This window comes from Giraffa tippelskirchi, chromosome 12, assembly GCF_054371585.1.
Source record: "Giraffa tippelskirchi isolate mGirTip1 chromosome 12, T2T-mGirTip1v1.2.pri, whole genome shotgun sequence".
Taxonomy (NCBI): domain Eukaryota; kingdom Metazoa; phylum Chordata; class Mammalia; order Artiodactyla; family Giraffidae; genus Giraffa; species Giraffa tippelskirchi.
The window spans coordinates 116,264,159-116,286,740 of record NC_137286.1 but is presented as its reverse complement, the minus strand read 5'-3'; the positions used below and the strand labels follow the sequence as shown (position 1 = coordinate 116,286,740).

The 22,582-nt window shown below is 38.4% G+C and overlaps 1 protein-coding gene across 2 annotated transcripts in view; it reads left to right on the top strand.

The window, feature by feature from the left end:
* The window catches only part of KLF12 (KLF transcription factor 12), a 617,863-nt gene extending 595,558 nt beyond the window's left edge, over window positions 1–22,305 (top strand). For both annotated transcript variants that reach the window (XM_081551692.1, XM_081551693.1), the window contains exon 8: window positions 21,793–22,305. In XM_081551692.1, coding sequence (XP_081407818.1) covers window positions 21,793–21,833 — 41 coding nt within the window. In that variant the 3' untranslated portion in view covers window positions 21,834–22,305. The remainder of the gene's footprint in view (window positions 1–21,792) is intronic.
* The last annotated feature ends 277 nt before the right edge of the window (window positions 22,306–22,582 follow it).

Here is a 22,582-nt window from a genome sequence, read left to right as displayed (position 1 = left end):
ATTGAATTTTTAAAATAGAAAAATTCAGTCTCATTCAGACAAAATGCATAGAGTCTCTTTTTCTGAACTTTCCTTGGTGGTTTGGACACATAGGAAAAGTTTGTTCAAGTGACCTCCTCGTGGTAAAGGGGAGATCAGGATCTCCGTTGTTCTGGGCTGTACCTGGACTGCCTAACTGGTCCTGCCTGTGTGTCCCAGCATAGTTTGTGAGTGTCTATTGCTTACTATTTTTCTTACTTTATATTTTTATATAAATATATAAGTTTGATTTATATGTTGATTTATAATGTTGTGTTAACTTTTCCTGTATAGCAAAGTGACTCATTTATACATATATGTTAAACAAACAGGGTGGCAATATGTAGCCTTGACATACTCCTTTCCCAATTTTGAACCAGTCCATTGTACCATGTCCAGTCCTAACTATTGCCTCTTGACCTGCATATAGGTTTCTCAGAAGGCAGGTAAGGTAATCTGGTATTCTCATCTCTTGAAGAATTTTCCAGTTTGTTGTGATCCACACAGTCAGAGGCTTTAGCATAGTCAATGAAGCAGAAGTAGATGTTTTCCTAGAGTTCTCTTGCTTTTTCCATGATCCAATGGATGTTGGCAATTTGATCCCTGGTTCCTCTGCCTTTCATAAATCCAGCTTGTACATCTGGAAGTTCATTACTGCTGAAGCATAACTTGAAGAATTTTGATCATTTCCTTGCTAGAATGTGAAAGGATCTTTAAAATTAAATTTGTTAAAATAAAAGCAATACACTTACTAATTATGTATTTACTACTTATGCACAAAGTATTGCTATAATGAGTAGGTATTAGAATTGTGAAAATAACTCAGTAATTGAACATATTCTTACTTCTTCCACTTGGTTAGTACTCAATAACAAATTTTAATTGTTAATAAAAAGTAAAGGTACTCCTGAAGTGAATACAAACATTCTAGAAATAAATATTTGCAATTTTTTATTTAAAAAAGGTAAAACTTAGCCTTCAAAGTTATTTTGGTAGTTTATAAAATTTCCAGGTAAAGAATTAACAGCTTTATGTAATTAATTGCATTTTTGGTTGTAACTGGTTTCATAATCAAGCAATTATTTCAAAATCATGGGAACATGTCAAGTTGGTGAACAACAATAATAGAGTCAGCGTGTAACTCTTTATAGAGCATAGCACTTTTAACTATTCCATACGTTCATTTGCATGGGTGCATGCTAAGTCGCTTCAGATCTGTCTGACTCTTTGTGACCCTATGGACTATAGCCCACCATGCTACTCTGCCCATTAGATTCTCCAGGCAAGAATATTGGAGTGGGTTGCCATGCCCTCCTCCAGGGGATCTTCCCTACCCAAGGATCGAACCTGTGGCTTCTGCATTGCAGGTGGATTCTTTCCTGTGGAGCCACAAGGGAAGCCAATACATTCATATGCATCTTCTCATTTTATTTAGCCATTTATTGATTTTTAAGAAACATAAGTAGTGGCTCATCGATAAAGAATCCACCAGCTAATGTAGGAGATGTGGGTTTGATCCCTGGGTTGGGAAGATCTCCTGGAGAAGGAAATGGCAACCCACTCCAGTATTCTTCCCTGGGTAGTCCCATGAACAGAGGAATCTGGTGGACTACAGTCCATGGAGTCACAAAGAATCGGACACGACTTAGCGGCTAAACAATAACAAGGCAACTGTAAACAAACTTGAAATGAGAAAATATTAAGAGATTTTCTGATTGAAGTATGGAAAATAAACAATTAGAAATGAGCATTGGGAACAGTCAGTATTATTCCATTGCTGAATTACCACGTCACCTTGAGCAGTTTCTTTAGCTGTCTTCTCCTTAATCATTTACCCTATGTTAGATGGGAAAACTTCCTCCATGGTTTTGTAAAGATTAGATAATAACTATAAAGTATTATCTGGAAAAAAACCTATTGGCAAAGGTGTAGCAGGGATAGAGAATAGTTTATCATTAACGAGCAAGATGGAGTCAAAATAACCAAGCCATGGGAAGCAGTAATAGCTAAGAGGTGCAGAGCATTAAACTGAACATAATATATGAGTACCCATAAATATTAGGTTGAATAAAGAGAATGTGATGTATAACACTGGCCCAAACTTCTTCATGCCACAGAAACATCTATTTAAACCTGTCACATGAGTCCTGACATAGGGTAAGAAGGGATTTGAAAATATGCTTTAAAAACATGAACATTTAAACTTCTTTGGGAAACAGATTAATTAGATGCAGTTATAAGAAAACGGAAGGTTTATTAAGAGCTACTCCTCCTGCTTCTAGCCAGTATTTCCAAGACAAACCAATAGATGGGAAGGAGGCATTGAGAACAATGCACAGTGGAGATACTGTCCTTCAGATCTGGAAAATTTGTCTCTCTAGACTTACTGGTAGGTAAGTCTCCAGTGTGATTTTCCAATAGCAACTTTTGAAGGAAGGGTAGCTCCCTTGAAGGCAATGAGATCATTGAATCAGAAACAAACTGGAGTATCTGACCTGAAAATGAACTTAGATTAGGTAGTAAGACTATAGATTAGATCACCTCTCTATGAGCCAACCAGGAAGTCTCCACTGGAAAAATGAAGGCATGGTATTATTACAGAGCCAATATATTAATTGGTCTTTTTATTTATTCCAAGAGAATCCCAACAAAAACATGGTATTATCCCAAGAAGTCAGAATCCAGGGATGGTTGGTGGATACAGGTGTGTGTTGTAGGCGTGTTTTTTGAAAGTCCCATGACTGTGTTTTTATTTAAAGATATTGGCTCATTTTCCGATTAAAGGAAGCCTGATGTGAATTGTTTTGTAAAGAGTAGAAACTTTTGGCAAGGAGAGAATTACCAACCAATTGCCTCTTTTAAGTGTAATACTTGTCTAAGATACGGTACACATTAATGAGTAGTAAGATGCTCTCTATGTAGGAAAATGTAATCAGTAAATATCTATATGAACACATACTACATGTAAGGCATTGTGTTTAATTTACAAAGTACAAAAGAATGACTCAGACATCACCTCTCATTGAGCTCACAGTGAGAAGTGGAGATCATAGTCTCTGTGCAGTTAATTGTATGAGATAGAACATAATACTGTGTATGTATATTTTTTGGAAAAAAACTTGTAGAATACAGAACAGAATGTAGAATTGAGAACAGAATACACAACTGGATAGATACTAGAAATACTTCATGGAGTAGGTAAGATTTGATATGGACTCTAAAAAATGAGTAAGACTTTTAATAAGGACAAGAAGGAAGACAAGGTATTCAAGATAAAACCCAAAACAGTACCAGCCAAGCCAAGTGGTCTGAAAGTCTACTGTATCTTCTAAACTCAAGGAGTGGTGCAGTGCGGCTAGATTAGAAAGCTATGATGGGGAGTATGAAGTCGGGGGTGTGCCCACCACGATGAGAATGTTACTTCTCTTTCATACTTGGATAATGGAGGATTATTAAATGTTATTGCCCATAGGAATGGACTCGTTAGATTAAATGGCAGTGTGGTGAATGAATTGCGAAGTAGAAAGTTTTTGAACATACCAAATTACATATTTATTAGGTTAATGCTGCTGCTAAGTCGCTTCAGTCGTGTCCGACTCTTTGCGACCCTATAGACGGCAGCCCACCAGGCTCTGCCGTCCCTAGGATTCTCCAGGCAAGAATACTGGAGTGGGTTGCCATTTCCTTCTCCAGTGCATGAAAGGGAAAAGTAAAAGTGAAGTCGCTCAGTCGTGTCCGACTTGCAGTGACCCCATGGACTGTAGCCTACACCAGGCTCCTCCATCCACGGGATTTTCCAGGCAAGAGGACTGGAGTGGGATGCCATTGCCTTCTCCGTATTAGGTTAATAGGATAATGTATATAAAACATCAAGTAAATTTATAAAAATCAAACTAAATGTTAAAATTGCTCTTACTATTTTTTAAATTTAAACTGTATTTTGAACTATAGTTGATTTTCAATGTTGTCTTATTTCAGGAGTACAGCAAAGTGATTCAGTTATATGTGTACATATATCTATTCTTCTTCAGATTCTTTTTGCATATATGTTATTACAGAATATCAAGTAGAGTTCCTTGTGCTATGTAGTAGGTCTTTGTTGATTACCTATTTTATGTGTAGTACTATGAATATGCTAAACTCAAACTCCTAATTTATCTCTCACCCTTACTTTTCCCCTTTGGAAAGCATAAGTTTGTTTTAAAAGTCTGTGAGTCTGTTTCATAAATAAGTTCTTTTCTTTTTAAGATTCCACAAACAAGTGATATCATATGATATTTATCTTTCTCAAATTTCTCTTATTATTATTATGGTCTAGAAAATCAGTGATGAGTACCTACACCATGGAAATGTCAAAGGCAATGGGAAACAGCAAATATTGAGAGATATTTTAAAGATGACAATAATAGTATTAAAAATGAACATTTATTGAGCGGATACTATGTTTCAAGCTCTGTTTTAAGTGCATTGTATGCATTACTTTATTTACTCCTTACAATCTTTTAAGAGGAGTCAGCCATTTTGAAGATCTGGCAATGAAAAAAGACAGATTAAATATTAATAACTTTCCAGATCTCACAGTTGTTAAGTGGTGGAGTTAGTAAGTAAACTCAGGCAGTCTCACTAGATATACTTTTAGGTGTAACCGTGGAAGGAGGTGATAAATTTTTTGCAGAGATTAAGGGATAGGACGAGTCAAAAATGATTCATAGTGGCTGTTTTCAAGGTATCTTTTGCAAACACTAGTTTTTTTTTCCCAAATGTTAATAGATGTTGGATATGAAAGGGGCTCAACATCAAATAAGATACTAAAATAAACAAGATAAACATGTTTTTGACTCAGGAAACCTAAGGAACTTTAGAAGTTTAATTTTCACTGAGAATCTCCAGGAAAGTGTGATATAGTATGTAGAATTTCCCAGACTTAGTTGACCATAAATCTCTTTTTTAACCTAAGCTTTTGGGAGATTAATATTCCTGGAACACAATTTGGAAAATGCTGATGCAGAGGTCCTACTTGATGCCAGATGTAAGAGCCACAGTATTGTGGATAAAATAGTGTATTTGTTTTGGACATCTTGCATATCAGGTACCTGATGGGGAGATGCATAATAGAAGGTTAAAGATTTGGGTCTTGGGAGATAGGTCAGGACTGGAGATGTAGACATGCGAATCCCTCACATGGGTGGCAATGAGGACTCCAGCTTAGTGGCAATGGCTGAGTTCATGAAAGGGAAGAGTGAAAGAGAAGACCAAGGAATATATTTTGGGTGCTGCCTGTGTACAATTACAGTTTGTGTGGGACTCAACTGATGTTTAGCTGCTAGTTAAATTTGATCATATTTTGTTAAATTACTTTTAATTGTGAATGGTCTGTTAAATTTCAGCATACTCATATGTATAATTTAAACCATAGGTGTTTTTTTAAAAAAATATGTTTATTAGTACAGTAAGTCCCCTACATACGAATGAGTTCCATTTCGATAACACATTCCTAAGTCCAAGTTGTTCATAAGTCCAACAAAATTAACACTAGCTATCCAACTAACACAGTAGGCTATATAGTACTGTACTAACTTATGTGATTGGACATGTGAGTACACATTAACGTCTTTGAAAGTTCGCAACCTGAAAGTTTGTATGTAGAAGACTTGCTGTACACTTGACCAACAGGGAACATTGAATTTCTTAATTTATGAAAACATTAACCTGGTTGACCTGTCTGTCCTTAGGAGAGATGGTCTTTAATTTGAACAAAGTATAACTCAACTGTAAGTGCAACAATGTGGACCTATGGTTAACATTCCATTTATCACTTGTCCCCATGACTACCTTATATAAATTTAAGGAAGGACTATTATTTCTTAAATTTGAGTACAGCCTTGAATTTTAAAATGAGCTCTCATATTAATTTAATCCATGGCAACAAAGATTGCCTCAAACCAAATAGTTCCAGGAGGATCTATTTTAGAAGAAACATCTGTGAACCATTCTAAAGGCTTGCAATAAAAAAAAAAAAAAAAAAATCATATAATATCTGACCAGAAACAACAAAAGCCAAATTGGATCCCTCTCTGGAAAATGAACTTCAAATTATGTTTTAAACCTACAGACTTTTAAGGGAAAACTTTAAAAAATTATATTTAATTCATTTAAAAGCTAGTGGTTTCAGGCAAATACACTACTGATCCCTGATTTCAACATGTTGAGGACGTGTTTTACGTGTCAAGACCAATGTTAATCTAAAAAGAGAGAGAATTAAGAAGAGAGAAGTTAGGCTAGTTTTTTCATTCATTCCATTGACCCTTCCCCAGTTTGCCTCATATACTTCTTTACTAAATAAAAATAGGTCTTGATCCTGTAGCTTCTCTGTTTGAAAAATGGCAATGGTTGACCATCAGGTAGACAGTGAAGTTCATATCCCTTAGTCAGACATCCAAGTCCTGAAGGCCCAGATCTTTGTGTGGCTTCCAGGTCTGATCTCTTAATGCTCTATCTCTTACCTGGAAGATTCCAGCCAACTCTATTGCTTGTTTACTGCATACAAACACTGCACTCCTCCTTCTACTGCCTTAAATATGTTGTCTCCCATTTTTAGGTTACTTCTTCATCTCACCAACTCCAGCTAAAGGTAAACCTCTTCTCCTCTAGTTTCCTACATTGTTTCACGTACCATCTTAGTACGCTTAACCACTTTCCAACTTGTATTATCACTAATAGGAAGGTTACAGTATGGCGATCCATGCAACCTTGGGAATCAGCCAGACGTGGGTTTCAAATATGTCGCTTTGTCTTATTAGCTAAATGGCCTTTGGCAGGTGCTGGCTGCTGCTGCTGCTGCTGCTGCTAAGTCGCTTCAGTCGTGTCCGACTCTGTGCGACCCCATAGATGGCAGCCCACCAGGCTCCACCGTCCCTGGGATTCTCCAGGCAAGAATACTGGAGTGGGTTGCCATTTCCTTCTCCAGTGCATGAAAGGGAAAAGTGAAAGGGAAGTAGCTCAGTCGTGTCCGACTCTTAGCGACCCCATGGACTGTAGCCTACCAGGCTCCTCCATCCATGGGATTTTCCAGGCAAGAGTACTGGAGTGGGGTGCCATTGCCTTCTCTGCTGAACCTGGCAGATCCTCAATTTCCTTATCTGTAAAATGGAAATAAAACATTATGTGCAAGTTTCATTAGAACTCTGCTTGGCACACAGACATTAATACATAGTCATTCCATTTCAATAGTTCTTCATTCTATCTTTACTTTCTGAGTGAACACATATCAGCTCCACTTATTAAAAACTAGAGAATCAGAGAAAAATTACTTATTTCATTAGTTTGTTAGAGAATAAAAATGTATTAAAAGTTGTAGTATAGTTTCTGGCACAGAGAAACCATAAAAATGGAAGCTTTACTATTGTTAATATAGTTTAGGTGTGTAAACTTCAGTGAGCGGAGGCTTGTGTGCAATTCATCCTTGAATTTCTGTCAGTGCTTAGCAAATAATTGGTGTTCAATGATTATTCCTAGAATGTATAATTCTGTATTGTGGGGATCAATCTGAAAGTAAGAATTGATTTGAGCAAACCCCAAGATAGGTCCACTTGGCAGATTCTATTTTCAAAAGAATTCAGATGTATAGGCATTTGATTAAATTTAGTACCCAATTCAACACCCAAAATCACAAAGGGCAGAACTCAGGAGAAAAATAAACTTTTAATTTCCTTCTAAAATAATTTGTGATAACCAACAAGGACCTACTGTATAGCATGGGGAACTATACTCAATATTTTGTAGTAGCTTATAAGGGACAAGGAGCTTCCCAGGTAGCACTAGTGAAGATTTGATCTCTGGGTTGGGAAGATCCCCTGGAGGAGGGCATGGTAACCCACTCCAGTATTCTTGCCTGGAGAATCACATGGACAGAGGAGTCTGGTGGGCTACAGTCCCTGGGGTTGCAGAGTCGGACATGACTGAAGTGACTCAGCACGCATGCACACATAAGGGACAAGAATGTTAAAAAAAACTATATAAATATACGTATGTATAACTGAATCACTTTGCTGTTTACTTGAATCTAACACAACTTTGTTAATCAACTATGTTTCAATTAAAAAATAAAAATATATCGTGATTGAAAGAAAGCACACCAAACATAAAATTTACCATCCTATCCATTTAAAAAGTTTACAGTGCAGTAGTGCTAAATATAATATATTCATATTGCTATGAAACGTATCTCCAAAACTTTCTCCTCTGTTTAGTCTGGAACTCTATACTTGGTAAACAACAACTCTCCTTTTCCTCTTCTCCCTAATCCCTAATAATCACCATTCTACTTCATGTTTCTAAGGAGAAAACATTTTTTTACGGAAAGATAAAGATTTTATCATGAGTACCTCACCCATTGATTATCAGAGAAAGTGGAAAAATAAGGAAAACAATAAAACAGAGAGTGGTCCCTTGTGCAGCAAGCCTGTCACATGCTAAGTTAATGAGACTGAAACTTGGAGCATGTTGGTCCTTTGCTGGGAAGCCATGGAGAAATATCAAGTCCTGTCTGGGAAGCAAGGTGGAGCAGTCTAGCAAGGCCAGAATCAGTTTTCTGTATGTTAGAGCAGAGAAAGGCTGAGGGCCGAATTAGGGCAGGTACCCGAAATACACTCACAGGGCAAACATGAGACACTAGCAAGGAGACCGGGAGGAAATGAGACAGAGAAGGGAAAAGCAATAAACTTAATTCCCGTGGGTGTGTCTGACTGTTTTGGCCACCTTTCAAAGGGCCAACCATGGGCCTCTTGGACAATGTTGAGAGGAGCTTCATAGCACCTGCCCCAGTTTGATGAAGGCAGGGACCCTTTTCACCTCTCTGTGTGCGTGCTATGTCACCTCAGTTGTGTTGGACTCTTTACGACCCTATGGACTATAGCCCACCAGGCTCCTTTGTCCATGGGATTCTCCAGGCAAGAATACTGGAGTGGGTTGTCATGCCTTCCTCCGGGGATCTTCCTGATCCAGGGGTCGAACCTGTGTCTCCTGTGACTCCTGAATTACAGGAGGATTTTCTACCACCAAGCCACTGGGGGAAGCCTCCCACCTCTCTACTCTGGTGAATTAGTGCTTTTAAGAACTGAGGCTCATAAATATGTTACTGAATTTCACTGATATAAACATATTTTTAAGAGAAGTGTTGAAAAACAAAAAAAACGACCACAATTTGTCTGGGTTCCACCCACTTTCAGATAGGTCTGCTGGGGAAAGATGGTGTTTAAGGAAAAGAAGAAAAACAACCCATAATTTCTAAGCTGAACATTATGAGTCTGAGATTTTTTTTCTAGCTCCACCTAGTCTTTTTATATATGACCTTTGGCTGGTTCAATCTACTAGCCTTTGGCTCCCCTTAGGATCAATTTCCTAGTAATTTTCAAGGACTTTGAATGTCCTGGTGAGTCACTGAATGAAACCAAGTATTTTCTTGCCTTTGTATGGTGACCATTTTAGTGTTGATTCTCAAAATTGTTCATATTAAAAATTAACATCCAATGGTTCACATATTTGAAAATTGAGGTTAACCCCAAAGAACAATATAAAATGAACTTTAATAAATGATGTAGTTTCTGTAAAATCAATTTCTTGACCATGAAATGCTGAAGGACAAACTTCCTCCTTTATTCATGTCTATCTTCCTTAGAACTCTGTGGTAGACCACATGGGCTTAGAGGTCAGTAGAAGCCTGGAGAGGTTGACTGGCTGAGAAGAGAGATGAAATATTCCCATTTATTCTGCAGTGCAAACACAATGGCAAGTAGATACACAGAATCCTTTAGTTCTTGGACCTTGCACTCTGATGGGAAAGAGGGAGCTTGTATTCTAATGTGAAATAAGTACTGAACGTAATCCAGAAAAGAAACAAAATGGTGACTCCACATGAGAAGTTCTAGGGAGGTAATAACATCAACCGTAATATCAATAAGGATGGAGATCTTTAGAGAAGAAATGCCCCGGAATGGAACCAAGGTTTTTTAAAGTGAATGAACATGTATACATATCAAGGCCAACCTCCTGTCATTGTCCATAATTAGTCAGCGTGGTGGTCATTCTGTGTAGTCTCTGGGGAAGGAGGTAATTGATTCAAACCATTTTCCCACTACTCTGTCTTGAACCACTTTCTTCCTCCCTCTTTGCCTAGAGTCCCCACTTCCTTTTCCCTTGTGCCTTAATTTTCTATTGCTGCTGTAACAAATTGCAACAAGTTTATTGACTTAACACAAGTTTATTACTTTATAGTTCTGCAGAATTCCTACACACGTCTCACTAAGGTCAAAGTAAGGTTTCAGAATAGCTACATCCCTTCCAGAAGTTCTAGGAGAGAATCCATTTGTTTGCCTTCTCCAGGTGCTGAAGGATACAGATCTTGCTTGGCTCATGGCCCCCGTTTCTCCTCCTTCAAGGCATATAGCATCTCACTGATTCTGCTTCCATTGTCACGTGTTTTTCTCTAATCATATCTGAGAAAGTCCACTTTTTTAAAAGACTCATGTGATTAGATGGGGCTCACCTGCATAATCCAGGACAGTCTGCCCATCTCAAGATCTTTGACTTGAGCATATCTGCAAAAATCACTTTTTCCATGTAAGTTTACACCTTCACAGCTTCTGAGGATTAGGACAATCTCTGGGGGTTACTATTATTCTGTCTTCTGCATCAAGGTATCCAGAGCTCTCAGGTTTTGTATGGCAGATAAAGGTTGTCATTCCAGCAAAACTCTCATTCCCTGAGCTGTTGGCCAAGGGGATTATGGAGAAAGTAGTAAGATAAATTCAGACTCAGTTTGTAATGGCTGACAGTTTATACTTTCTGGTGTTACTGGATCATAAGTCTTAAAAAAAATTCTAACAGGTTGAATTTCTGGCTGTATCCATGGTAGATATACACTTCTTAATTTCAACTAGATTATTTTCTTTGAAGTAGAGCTATGTACTCCAAAGCCTAGGACAGAGGGAAGAAACTTCATAGGCTTTTCTCTGTAGTAGGGAATGGGCAGGAATTACTTTGCTTTCTCTTCTCAATTTTGTTTGGAGCTGAGATCCAAGCAGTCTTAGTATGTGCCTGGCTTCAGTATCTAAATGATGAGCTAACTCACTCATGAGAGGAATGAACTTTTATTTCCTTAAAATAAGGAAACCATGCATGAAATGGAAATACCTGTTTTACCAATACCCAGTATTGAGTCCATCAACTTTACAAATCCTCTGACTCGTGATAATTTGTTCTGTAGATGCAAGGATAGCTCACTCTCTCTGTCAAGAGTCCGAGAGGAAATTTCTATTATATCACACAAATAATATAGTGTGTGTTCCGTTGTGTCTGACTCTCTGCAATGCATGAACTGCAGCATGCTACAGGGAATTATGTAGCCTGCTGTCTTCATCCCTCTGTCCTCGGCTTTGGAGTACATAGCTCTACTTCAGACAAAACAATCTAGTTGAAATTAAGAAGTGTGTATCTACTATGGATACAGCCAGAAATTCAACCTGTTGAAATTGTTTTAAGACTTATGATCCAGTACCACAAGATAGTATAGACCGTCAGCCATTACAAACTAAGTGAATTTATCTCACTACTTTCTCCATAATTCCCTTAGGAAGCGGGAAAGGCTTCTCAGTTCATGGGATTTCCAGGCAAGAATACTGAAGTGGGTTGCCATTTCCTTCTCTGGGGTATGTTTCTGACCCAGGGATGGAACATATGTCTCTTGTGTCTCCTGCATTGGCAGACAGATTCTTTACCACCAGCACTACCTGGGAAGCCCCTTATATCACACATTTTTGCCTCAATTCCAGTTTCCAAACTGCCTTCCCCCCAGTTCTGGAATCACCTACATCACATTTCAGCACGTGACTCTGTTTGGTACATAACATGTACACAGTAGCATCAGTTGACTAGATGAATGATTTCTTGTCTAGGTGAACTGTGATTACTGTTTGCCAACAGGTACCATCTATTGAATACCTACTCATTCTACTAGATCAGCTTTCATATATTTTCTAGGTCTCCATGTATTTTACATCTTCCATCTTTCCAACAATTTTACAAGGTGGTCTTATTGTCCCTAAAAAGTCAGGAACTTTGAGAAATTTGCCTAGGATTACACAGCTAGTTTATAAGTGAAATAGCCAGGACTCAACGTAAGGTCTGTCTGACCCCGCCAAAGTCCATTGTTCTTTAGGACTTAATACTGCTGCCCTCGTCTTGACCATCCTGGTACAGTGAGAAGCCCAGGATCAGCCTAGTTAACAAATCTCCAGTCTCAGCCTCACAATGGTGGGATGGGGAGGAGAAAATTAAGTGTCAGAAATGGTTCTGGGCAAAACTGTGAGCAAGACTGGCTTTAGAGTCCAACAACCCTCTCATGCGATTTTTGTTTAATATTTCTAATAGTGCTATAATAATTGTGTACAATATTAAATATGGGTCAAATCAATATTTTTGGCAGTTTTGTTTACTCTTTTATGTGTACCTGGCCCTTTCATTTTTGCTCATGTGTGAGACTGTCTACTCAAAGCACAAAAATTTTAGTAAAAATTTTACAGGGGAAGCAATGGTCAGTTTATAATTGGATCCTGACTGGACTGCCCTTTTAAATGCCCTACACTGTTAGTCATTGCAGCTCCCTACCCTCCTCAGCTATATAGAATTTAGAATGTTTTTAAAAATCCATATACTTCGCCTCCAAAGATCTACAAAAGAAACAAACCTGATTCTTGGATTATCTATTTTGAAACTCTTTTTGAAATATCATTGTAAAATACCATTCTGCTTTCCTGGTGCTACCAGCACATACTAACAGTGTCTACTAGGCAATCCAGCCCTATGCTTGGCTGGGTTTTTTTGTTCTTTTTTTCTTTTAAGATTTTTTTTTTTTGATGTGGACCATTTTTAAAGTCTTTATTGAATTTATACAATATTGCTTCTGATATTTATGTTCTGGGTTTTTTTTTTTTTTTTTTTTGGCTGCAAAACATGTGGGATCTTAGCTTCCTGACAAGGAATTGAACCTGCACCCTCTGCATTGGAAAGTGAAGTCTTAACCACTGGACCACCAGGGAAGTCCCACTATGCTGGGCTTTGTTAGTTGTTTTTGTTTGTATTTTGTTATCCAGAGGGAAACTGAGGGAAAGCTGAGTGTCAAGTGACCTGGGAAAATCTGGAGACTTCTTGAAATTACTTGAGGTTGCTTCAATATTTTTTTCCTGTTCATATCATTTGTTCATATTCTTTATTTGCTCAGAAAAGCTGGGTTTGTATGCTATGGTAGAGTATATCGTTTACCTTTATGTACTTAGTATTAATATTTTTTAAGCTAAGAGGGAAACTATCCCTAGTGAGGATCTCTACGAATTTTTCTTCCTTGGATTTTCCATCAATAGATTTGTAAAAATCCCTTTTCCATAGAGTTTTCGTGATGAATAGCCAGTTTTAAAAACTACCAAGTGACTTGTGATTGTAAATCACTATTCAAATGCCAAAAAACAATTCAGTCATGCTAATCTTTTACATGAAAATTTTGTTATTTGTTGCAGGGGTGGAAATACATATTCATATGAGACTCTTTCAGTTATGTATTTAGGGATCCTAGGAGAAAACACTGGATGGAAATCAATATTTGTTTCAACAGCACTTTCTGAAATCCTCTTAGACCCCAAGAACTGTTGGTTACTGAGGATACAAAATGAAATGATTCTCCAAATTAATCAGCAGTTAATTTGTTTTCCTCCAAAATACAGGTGAATCACGGGCCTTTAATCTCTTGAGATGCATATAAATAATTACAACTTTCATAAGCACACATGAGAATCCAGTTATTTGTGTAATTGCCTTGTTGGTAAAAAAAAAAAAAAATTAGGTATAGAGGCCTGGTGAAAATTTCTAGATTCCTGGCTAAGACAATATTAGCTGTAAAATAATAAAAAGCATAGCCATAAAAATTACATTGGGCTAACTCATGGTAGTTGATCTCTGTGGTGTTATCTGAAACATTATCTGCCTACATAAAAAAGAAAGAAATATGTCCTCCACAAGTGGAGGAAGCTTGGATGTTCATGGAGCACAGACCCTCACCTGGATGCTGTTGTTGTTCTATTATGCATATCTGCTGTGCTTCTTGTTAGAATGGTGGCCTAAATACTGTCATGAAATGATAAATAGAAACATTTTAGAAGAGTGTATGCTAGAAGGGCTTGAGAATAGGGGTTGAGGAGGAAGAGAACCTAGGGAAATTGGTGGAGGCACAGCACATACCCAGAAACTGGAGAATATGGGGGTAGGGAGAGGTGGAAGAGGATAGAAAATAGGCATGAGAAGGAGAGAGAAATATGAGGAAAAAAGAGAATAATGAAATAGAGTGAAAATGACCAGAAAGATATGTACAGAGGAGAATGAGAGACGAAAATCAGTTGTAAATAGAGGGGGAAAAGGAGAAAGAAAAGACATTTAATAGTAGAAGACAGAAGCTTTGAGAGAAACAGAGTGAAATGCTTACAACGCTCATCCTCAGTGTTTGATTCTGGGATCAAATGTCTGTTGCTGCCACAACCCATAGACAGAACTAGTCATGGCCTGTTACAGGGATAGACACAGTCCTGAGAACAGAACTGTCTCTCAGCCATATCTGAGACCCAAGCAGAAAAGTTAGATTCCACCAGCAATCTGGGAAGCCCTGCTCCCATCTTAGCCTCAACATACAGCTTCAGCTAGGAAGCGGAAAGAATGGTTATGCTATGGGACAGTGTTCTCTAGGCTAGTGTGGTTGAGGCTAAAGTGGACCAGGCTCAGTTGGACCGTGCCTGGATAGATGCTCCTGTGTTCCTCACCAGGCAGAAAGCCAGCCCCATGCAAAGGAGCTGATCATCTTCAGCTTCTGTGACTACCCAGTGTAACCAAAGCAAGGCTCCTCCTCTTTCTTTCCAAGGAGTAAAGAGATTACTTGCAGATCCCAGCAGGAGAGGGAGCAGAAGCAACTTTATAATGCAATTGCCCACTAAGACATTTCCCTGACTAATGAAAATCTCTCGCTGAAAATTTTGCCTGTAGAGTGTTGCATGTTATCTTATCCTTAGTTTGCTAAGAGTATTCATTGAATCAGAAGTTGCTAAAAGTTGTACATTTTTTTCTATATGCATTAAGATTTGTTGTTCAGCTTCTCAGTCATGTCTGACGCTTTGTGACCCAATGGACTATAGCACACCAGACTTCCCTGTCCTTCACCATCTCCCAGGGTTTGCTCAAACTCATGTCCACTGAGTCGGTGATGGCATTTTAACCATCTTGTCTTCTGTCAGCCCCTTGTCCTCCTGCCTTCAATCTTTCCCAGCATCAGGGTCTTTTCCAAAGTGTCGGCTCTTCACATCAGGTGACCAAAGTATTGGAGCTTCAGCTTCAGCATCAGTCCTTCCAATGAATATTCAGGGATGAAATCCTTTAGGACTGACTGCTTTGATCTCCTTGCAGTCCAAAGAACTCTTAAGAATCTTCTAGTTGAAGGCATTAATTCTTTAGCACTCAGCCTTCTTTATGGTCCAATTTTCACATCTATACATGACTACTGGTAAAAGCATAGCTTTGACTAAATGGACATTTGTTGGCAAAGTAATGTCTCTGATTTTTAATATGCCATCTAGGTTCATCATAGCTTTTCTTCCAAGGAGCAAGCATCTTTTAATTTCATGGCTGTAGTCACTGTCAGCGGTGATTTTGGAGCCCAAGAAAGTGAACTCTGTCACTGTTCCCATTGTTTCCCCACGTATTTGCCATGAAGTGATGGGACCAGATGCCATGATCTTAGTTTTTCAATATTGAGTATGAAGCCAGTTTTTCTACTCTCCTCTTTCACCTTCATCAAGAGGCTCTTTAGTTCCTCTTCACTTTCTGCCATAAAGATGGTATCATCTACATAGCTAAGGTTATTGATATTCCTCCCAGCAAGCTTGATTCCAGCTTATGCTTCATAGAGCCCAGCATTTTGTATGATGTACTCTGCATATAAGTTAAACAAGCGGGGTGACAATATACAACCTTGACTTACTCCTTTCCCAATTTTGAAACAATCCTTTAAGATAGTCATATAATTTTATTCTTTTAATCCGTGAACATAGTGGAATGTGTTTAAATAAATGTATTGCTAGATTTTGGCTCTGTTTTAAAGAAAGTTTACATTTATGATGACAGAAGAGATGAATGTATAATTTTTTCTAATATTATCCTTTTCTGATAAAGGAACAAGTTTTACATGAGACCATACAAAGTATCAGGGAGCTTTTGCTCTTATAGTGTTCCCTGGATATGATATGGATAATCTGATTCATGAATATTTGGTGTAACTCATAAAATAGTCAGTCAAGAGAATTCTCGGTGTGTTTATGTGTATGTGTGTGTGTGTGTGTGTGGTGAGGTGTGTGTTATTCAAGTGTATTACTTATTCTTGTCAGTTTTGACAAGTTATGTTTTTTTCTAGGAAACTGTCTATTTTTCACACTTATAGATTTATTAACACAGAATTACTGATAGTATTTTTTGTTATTTTCTATCAAGCTTGCATTTGTAAATATACTTCACCCTTTTTTTTTTTACTTCCAACATTGTTATTTCTTTTCTCCTTTTTATTCTTGAGAAGTCTCACCAAAGATTTGTTTATTTTATTAGCATTTCAAAGAATAAGCTATTACTTGGTTGTTTTTTTCTAAGGCATTCAAGTAATCTCTGACCTTTTGGTTTCTTCTCTTTTTTTTTTCCTTTGGGTTTTTACCCAGTTGTGTTTTTTTCTGACTTCTCGAGGTGGCCATTTAACTCATTAATTTTCATCCTACTATATATTTAAAATTAAAAATTTCTTTTGTTATTGTTTTGGTTTCTTCCCACAGATTTTGATGTGTAAATTTTTGTGTTTCTGTTCTAGATATTTTTTCATTTTTGATTCCTTATACTTATTTATATGTATTGATTTCCAAATGTATGAGTGTTTTTCAGATATATATTTGTTAGTGATTCATAATTAAATGAGGCTTCCCTGGTGGTTCAGCTGGTAAAGAATCCACCTGCAATGTGGGAGACCTGGGTTTGATCCCTGGGTTGGGAAGATCCCCTGGAAAAGGAAACAGCTACCCACTCCAGTATTCTGGCCTGGAGAATTCCATGGGCTGTATAGTCTGTGGGGTTGCAAAGAGTCAGACATGACTAAGAAACTTTCTTCTCCTTCTCATAATTAAATTATGTTGTAATTGTATTTCTGGGTGACATAAAACATAATTATCCAGAACATGTAATGATTTTCAATTTGGATGAGGCTGAAATGTTGGCTGTGGTTTCTGTTTGGTTTTAGTTCAATCCGTATACATTTCTGAAAGGAAAAAGGTAAATCCTGTGTTCTACTAGGGGAAGTTTTGACGAATGGAGGATGTTAAGGTGACATAGTAAAACCTCTATAGAAAATGCACTCCTTTTGGTCACCTCCCTCTTTCACTTCTCATGCTCATCGGGATCAGACACACTAACCTGATTATTAATGCAATTTTTTAACATTCATCTCTCCATGCTAAATTCAAGGTCATAAAAGCTCTAGAATGTTTCTTATCCAGATGAAAAGCTGATTTTCCTTTTTAAGCAAGCAAAAGAAATTCCCTTCAGGCTGTACATTACACTGTCAGTGTTTGTGAAAGGGTGTTATTCACAGGGTCAGTTGGTGAGGAAAATAAAAGTGCCCTCAATTTTTCAGCAACTACTTAAAAATGGACATAAATTGATTTGTAGGCAATGAAAGGCTGAAGGCTCTAAAGAAGGACCAGTTAGTTTGGAAAAATGAAAAACCTGTTTTATATTTTCTTTCCCCACAAAGGAAACATTCTATAGTCACCTAGTTGGGCAGCAATTTGCAAGAAAATTGGTGAAGTTTTTGTTTTGCTGTGTTTCAGCGATGGAAGGAATTTTAGAGTTCAGCCAAGGCTCTTGGTTAACAAGTGAGGAAACTGAGTCCTCGACGGTCTAGGAGTTTGTCCACGATCACACCCCTTGTCCCTGGAAGACCTAGAAATGGAATCTAGTGTTTCCCCTTCCTCGCCACACGGCTCGATTTGAATGTTCTTTGTAAAGTTTTTAACGAAAGATGTGAAGATGTCTTTTTTTCCACAGCTCAACATTTAGCTTGTAAATATCCCGATGAGCTACAAAACTTGGCAGAGTTGTGAATCCTGCAAAAGAGTAGGAGGTGGGAATTTTCCATACTTCTTGGATTATCAAAGACTGAAATTAATGACATGTGCTCTTACTAGAGATCCTCAGAGCCTGGCAATGTGATATGAAGCGGTTCCATATTTGTTAGAACATGAAGAAGTCTTTACTCAGTGGGAGCATATACCAGATATGGTGTAAGATCAACACGTAAGCCCTCAACAGCCAGTATAGATAAGATGAAAGCCTATGGAAAGAATATCCAATTATGACAAAATTCAACATAATTTATAAATCAGACAGTATGCTGATGCAGGCATAGGAAATATCAAGACTACTTATTCTTAGTCATTTAAGACCATCTTTTAGACATGATAAAAGCCTGTATGATCTTCTGCTCCAGCTGTTCGGTTCATGACCTTTTTTCTGGGTTATGGCTGGACCATCGCCTGTGACAGAGGGAAGAAAAGAGGCTGTGGGTCAGGCAGAGGGCAGGCCGCTTCAGGTCTTATACATCATGCTGAGAGCATTCGAGAATCCCTAAGCAATGAGAAGCTGCTAAAGGGTTGTAAGTTAGAGAAGAAATTGAGTTAGATTTGAATTTTAAAGCAGTCACTCTGGATGAAGTGTAGATAATCAATTAGCAATATGCAAGAAAAGAGACAGGAAAATCAGTTAAGAATAATTTAAATTCTCCAAAATAAAATGATAAGGGTCTAAAATGAAGCCTAGGAATGAGATAGAATAGAAAAGACAGATTTAGGAAATGTTAAGGAGGTGAAGGTTTGAGCATGAGAGATGAGAGGAAGAGATGAGTCTCAGAGACCCAAGTGTGGCCTGGGCTGCCTGGTGGATGAACACACTGTTCACCAAGCTAAGAAAGATGGTAGAAGCATGTTTGGGAGGACAATCAGAGTTGATTTTCAGACACGTTAAGCTTTAGTTACTTTGGTCTGCAGTGGCGGAGAAGAAATGTCCAGAGATCTTCATTTGAGAGTGCTGAGTACATCACTGGGTCCCATGGAGGAAAGATGAGCTTCCAGGTGAGAACGCACCAGGACAGAGCTCTAGCAAACAGTCACACTGAAGGGATGATGGGCAATGAAATCCATTATAGGACCATAAGGATGGAGGACTTATATGCTGGAATAAAAAATTACAGGGGGTGACCCCAAACAGAAAGGATGGATAGTTCAAGGGCAGAGATTGTTGTTTAGTCGCTCAGTTGTGTCCGACTTTTTGGAACCCCATGGACTGCAACACCCCAAGCTTCCCTGTCTTTCACCATCTCTGTCAGAGGTAGTGAGAGTAATAAACTCAATGAAGCAGGTGAGAGCGATAAGGGATGAAAGAACACTGAGCTGGTATTAATGACCAGGAATTTGTAACGGCAGGAAGAAATTGAATACAGTTGATATAAGAGATGTGTGTGAGAGAGAAAGGATGGATGAATGAATGAATGAATCCTTGTCCCAAGTGCCAAATTCACCCTTGTAGTGGTAGAAATAATTGTTTTTCAGATAGAGTACCTCTTTCCCAGCACTGGGCTAAATTGTCACCAACCAACTCTTTTTTAAAAGAAATTGGGGGTATATTTGCTTTAAATCATTGTGTTAGTTTCTGCTAACTAACACAATGATTTAAGAAAATTTAAATCATTCACATCTAAAGGGAATCAACTATATGTTTACATAAATGCTCTCCTTCTTGGACCTCCCTCCCACCCCCTACTCCCATCCCACCCATCTAGATCATCAGGGAGCACTGAGCTGAGTTTCCTGTGTTATACAGCAGGTTTCCATTAGCTATCTATTTCACATATAATGTATATACGTCAATCCCAATCTCCCAATTCATCTCACCCCTCTCTTCCCTGCCCATGTCTACATATCCGTTCTCTATGTCTCTGTCTCTGTTTCCTGTCCTGCACATAGGTTCATCTGTACCGTTTTTCTAGATTCCCCGTATGTGTGTTAATTTAATCAGTTCTTAACTTTGCAATTACTATTTTATTTGTTACCCAAATCACTATTATCTCATGCTGAGCATGTCATAATATCATGAAACATTCTGTTGACTGAACTGAGAATGCTGACCCCAGCAATTCAGTTACACACCATTTTCCACTCTGGTTATTCCACAGACAGCACAGTGATCCAGTAAATCTTGCCCCTCATCTAGAGTCAGTTTCATAGAGGGACCATTCCCTAATCTCAAACATCAAATCTTGGGGCTCTGTCCTATCTAGAACTTCTGACCATTCTGTCTTGGCATGAACCTCTCTTGAAGGTGAGGGGTGGAAGCCGGAAGGGCAGCTTACGCTATGAGCACCAGTGTATGACACCTGGTAAGGTATATGGAGGATGGGCAAGGGGAGGCTCTTTCTGTCCTTCCAATGGTGTCTACTTTTCTGTTTTCTCTTAGTTTTAATCTCTGTTTTCTGTCTGATTCTCTTTCTCTCCAATATAGTTTCCCCCTCATTCTTCTCTTTCAATTATATCTTTGCCTACCTGTTTCATTTTGTGTTGCAAACAGACACGTGGCTTGCAAGCTAAACCATCTCCTGGAATCATAATTCTTCCTCTTTGATGATGATTTTTCTTCCCGAGGTCTCATGGTGGTGGACCTCACAGTGAGACATAAACATCTCTCAGTTTCATGTGTAATTTGGGAACATACAGCCTTCCTTTTACGCCTCTGCTCAAACAGGACTGAAGTATATAACCTCTCATGATGACTCATCCTTTCATCCAGTGAGCTTCCACCACTTTAAACACAAAGATAACAGTATATGCACACAGACTTGCTACACACTGATTCGTTTTGAGTTGGGAAGGGTATCTCTCAATGCTCATCACATCAGAAAGTAGAAGCTTTTTTAAGAAGGGGAAACAATTAAGTCATCAAAAATGTTAACCATAAATTAGTTAGAATCTTGGCTCATATATAGTTCTGGCATATAGTAGACACTCGATAGATATTTTTGAGAGATTGAATAAATGATGATTCAGGTCATTACTGTTGTTAAATAGAAATACATATTAAATTAGATTCATATTAAATACATATTAAAGTCATTTTATAGAACATGTCAGGGCTCCAAATGACTTATTTTATCTTTTCATACACTCTTAAGGAAATCTGGGTGCTTTGTGTGATTATTTATTTCCTGAGTCCACAGTAATTCTTCTTAGAAATGTTGAAGACATTAATTCAGTGCCTTAAAACCACATAGAGTTCATGGGCTTCTGAAGTCTTTTACCAAAATAGGGGTGTAGCTTGGAATTTCAGTAAACTGAAATTACACCGAGTTCTTAGCTGTGGCTCCCCTCTTACCTTTAACACGCAACCCCAAAGTCACATAAACTCATCATTTATCCCCAGGACACAACTTAGCGGTGTGTTTGTTTATGAATTGATCTGTAATAAGCCCACAGGAGCCCAGCAGTAAAAAAAAAAATTTGAAATAAATAATACCCAGGGCCAAGAGTTGTCCACAAAATGAACTTCACCCCACTATTTTCATAAACCTCCAACCCCCACCTGCTGATTGCAAATCTCTTTCAGTTTCAGGACAGCCAGATGTTCTTTACCCTGTGTACTCATAACCATCACTCTGCGTCCCGGGAAAGTGAAAAGGGAACATCAGGAGCTACTGCCAAGGGCGCTCCACCAGGATCCAGAAGCCTGGGAATTCTACCCTGGGGAAAGAAAGCAGGAGCTAGCCAGCCAGATTCACCTCCCACCGCGGGAGGCTGTTGTTAATTGTTCTTTGAAGAGCCTTTCCAAGTTGTTTAAAGTCTTGTCCGCCCACTCGGGCAGGTTCTGCTGGGCTCCCGGAGCAGCCGTAGTTTCTTCTCTGCTCTCCATCACAGGTGCTGGAACTTTGGGCAGAGTTCCCATTTTCCACTCTGTCTTCCAGGGATGGTACCCCACTGACGGCTGAGGCCATGGTGACAGCAGAGATCTTTTCCATGGCAAGTTTTGAGTGATTCACTTAGCATTTTCAACATCACTGGTGAATTTGTGTAAGTGACTTCCTTTCCCTTTTTTATCAGTAATAAACATACTTTTAACAGCTTTTGAGGAAGTGTGTCCATTTACGTTGGTGAAATTTCAACCCAAGGAGCCATTCTGACACAAAATGATGACTGGCCCACGAAGCTATTGTTTCTCACCCAAATGAATCGAAAGCTAGAACTGTCATCTAGCACTGTGGTAAGGACTCATCATACACTGGTTCATTCAATCCCACATCCCACAGCAGTCAGTCCTATGATACCTTTGCTTATTCCCATTTTTCAGATAGAGAAACTGAGGTTCACATATGTAGAAATTAACAGGGCTGGGATATGTC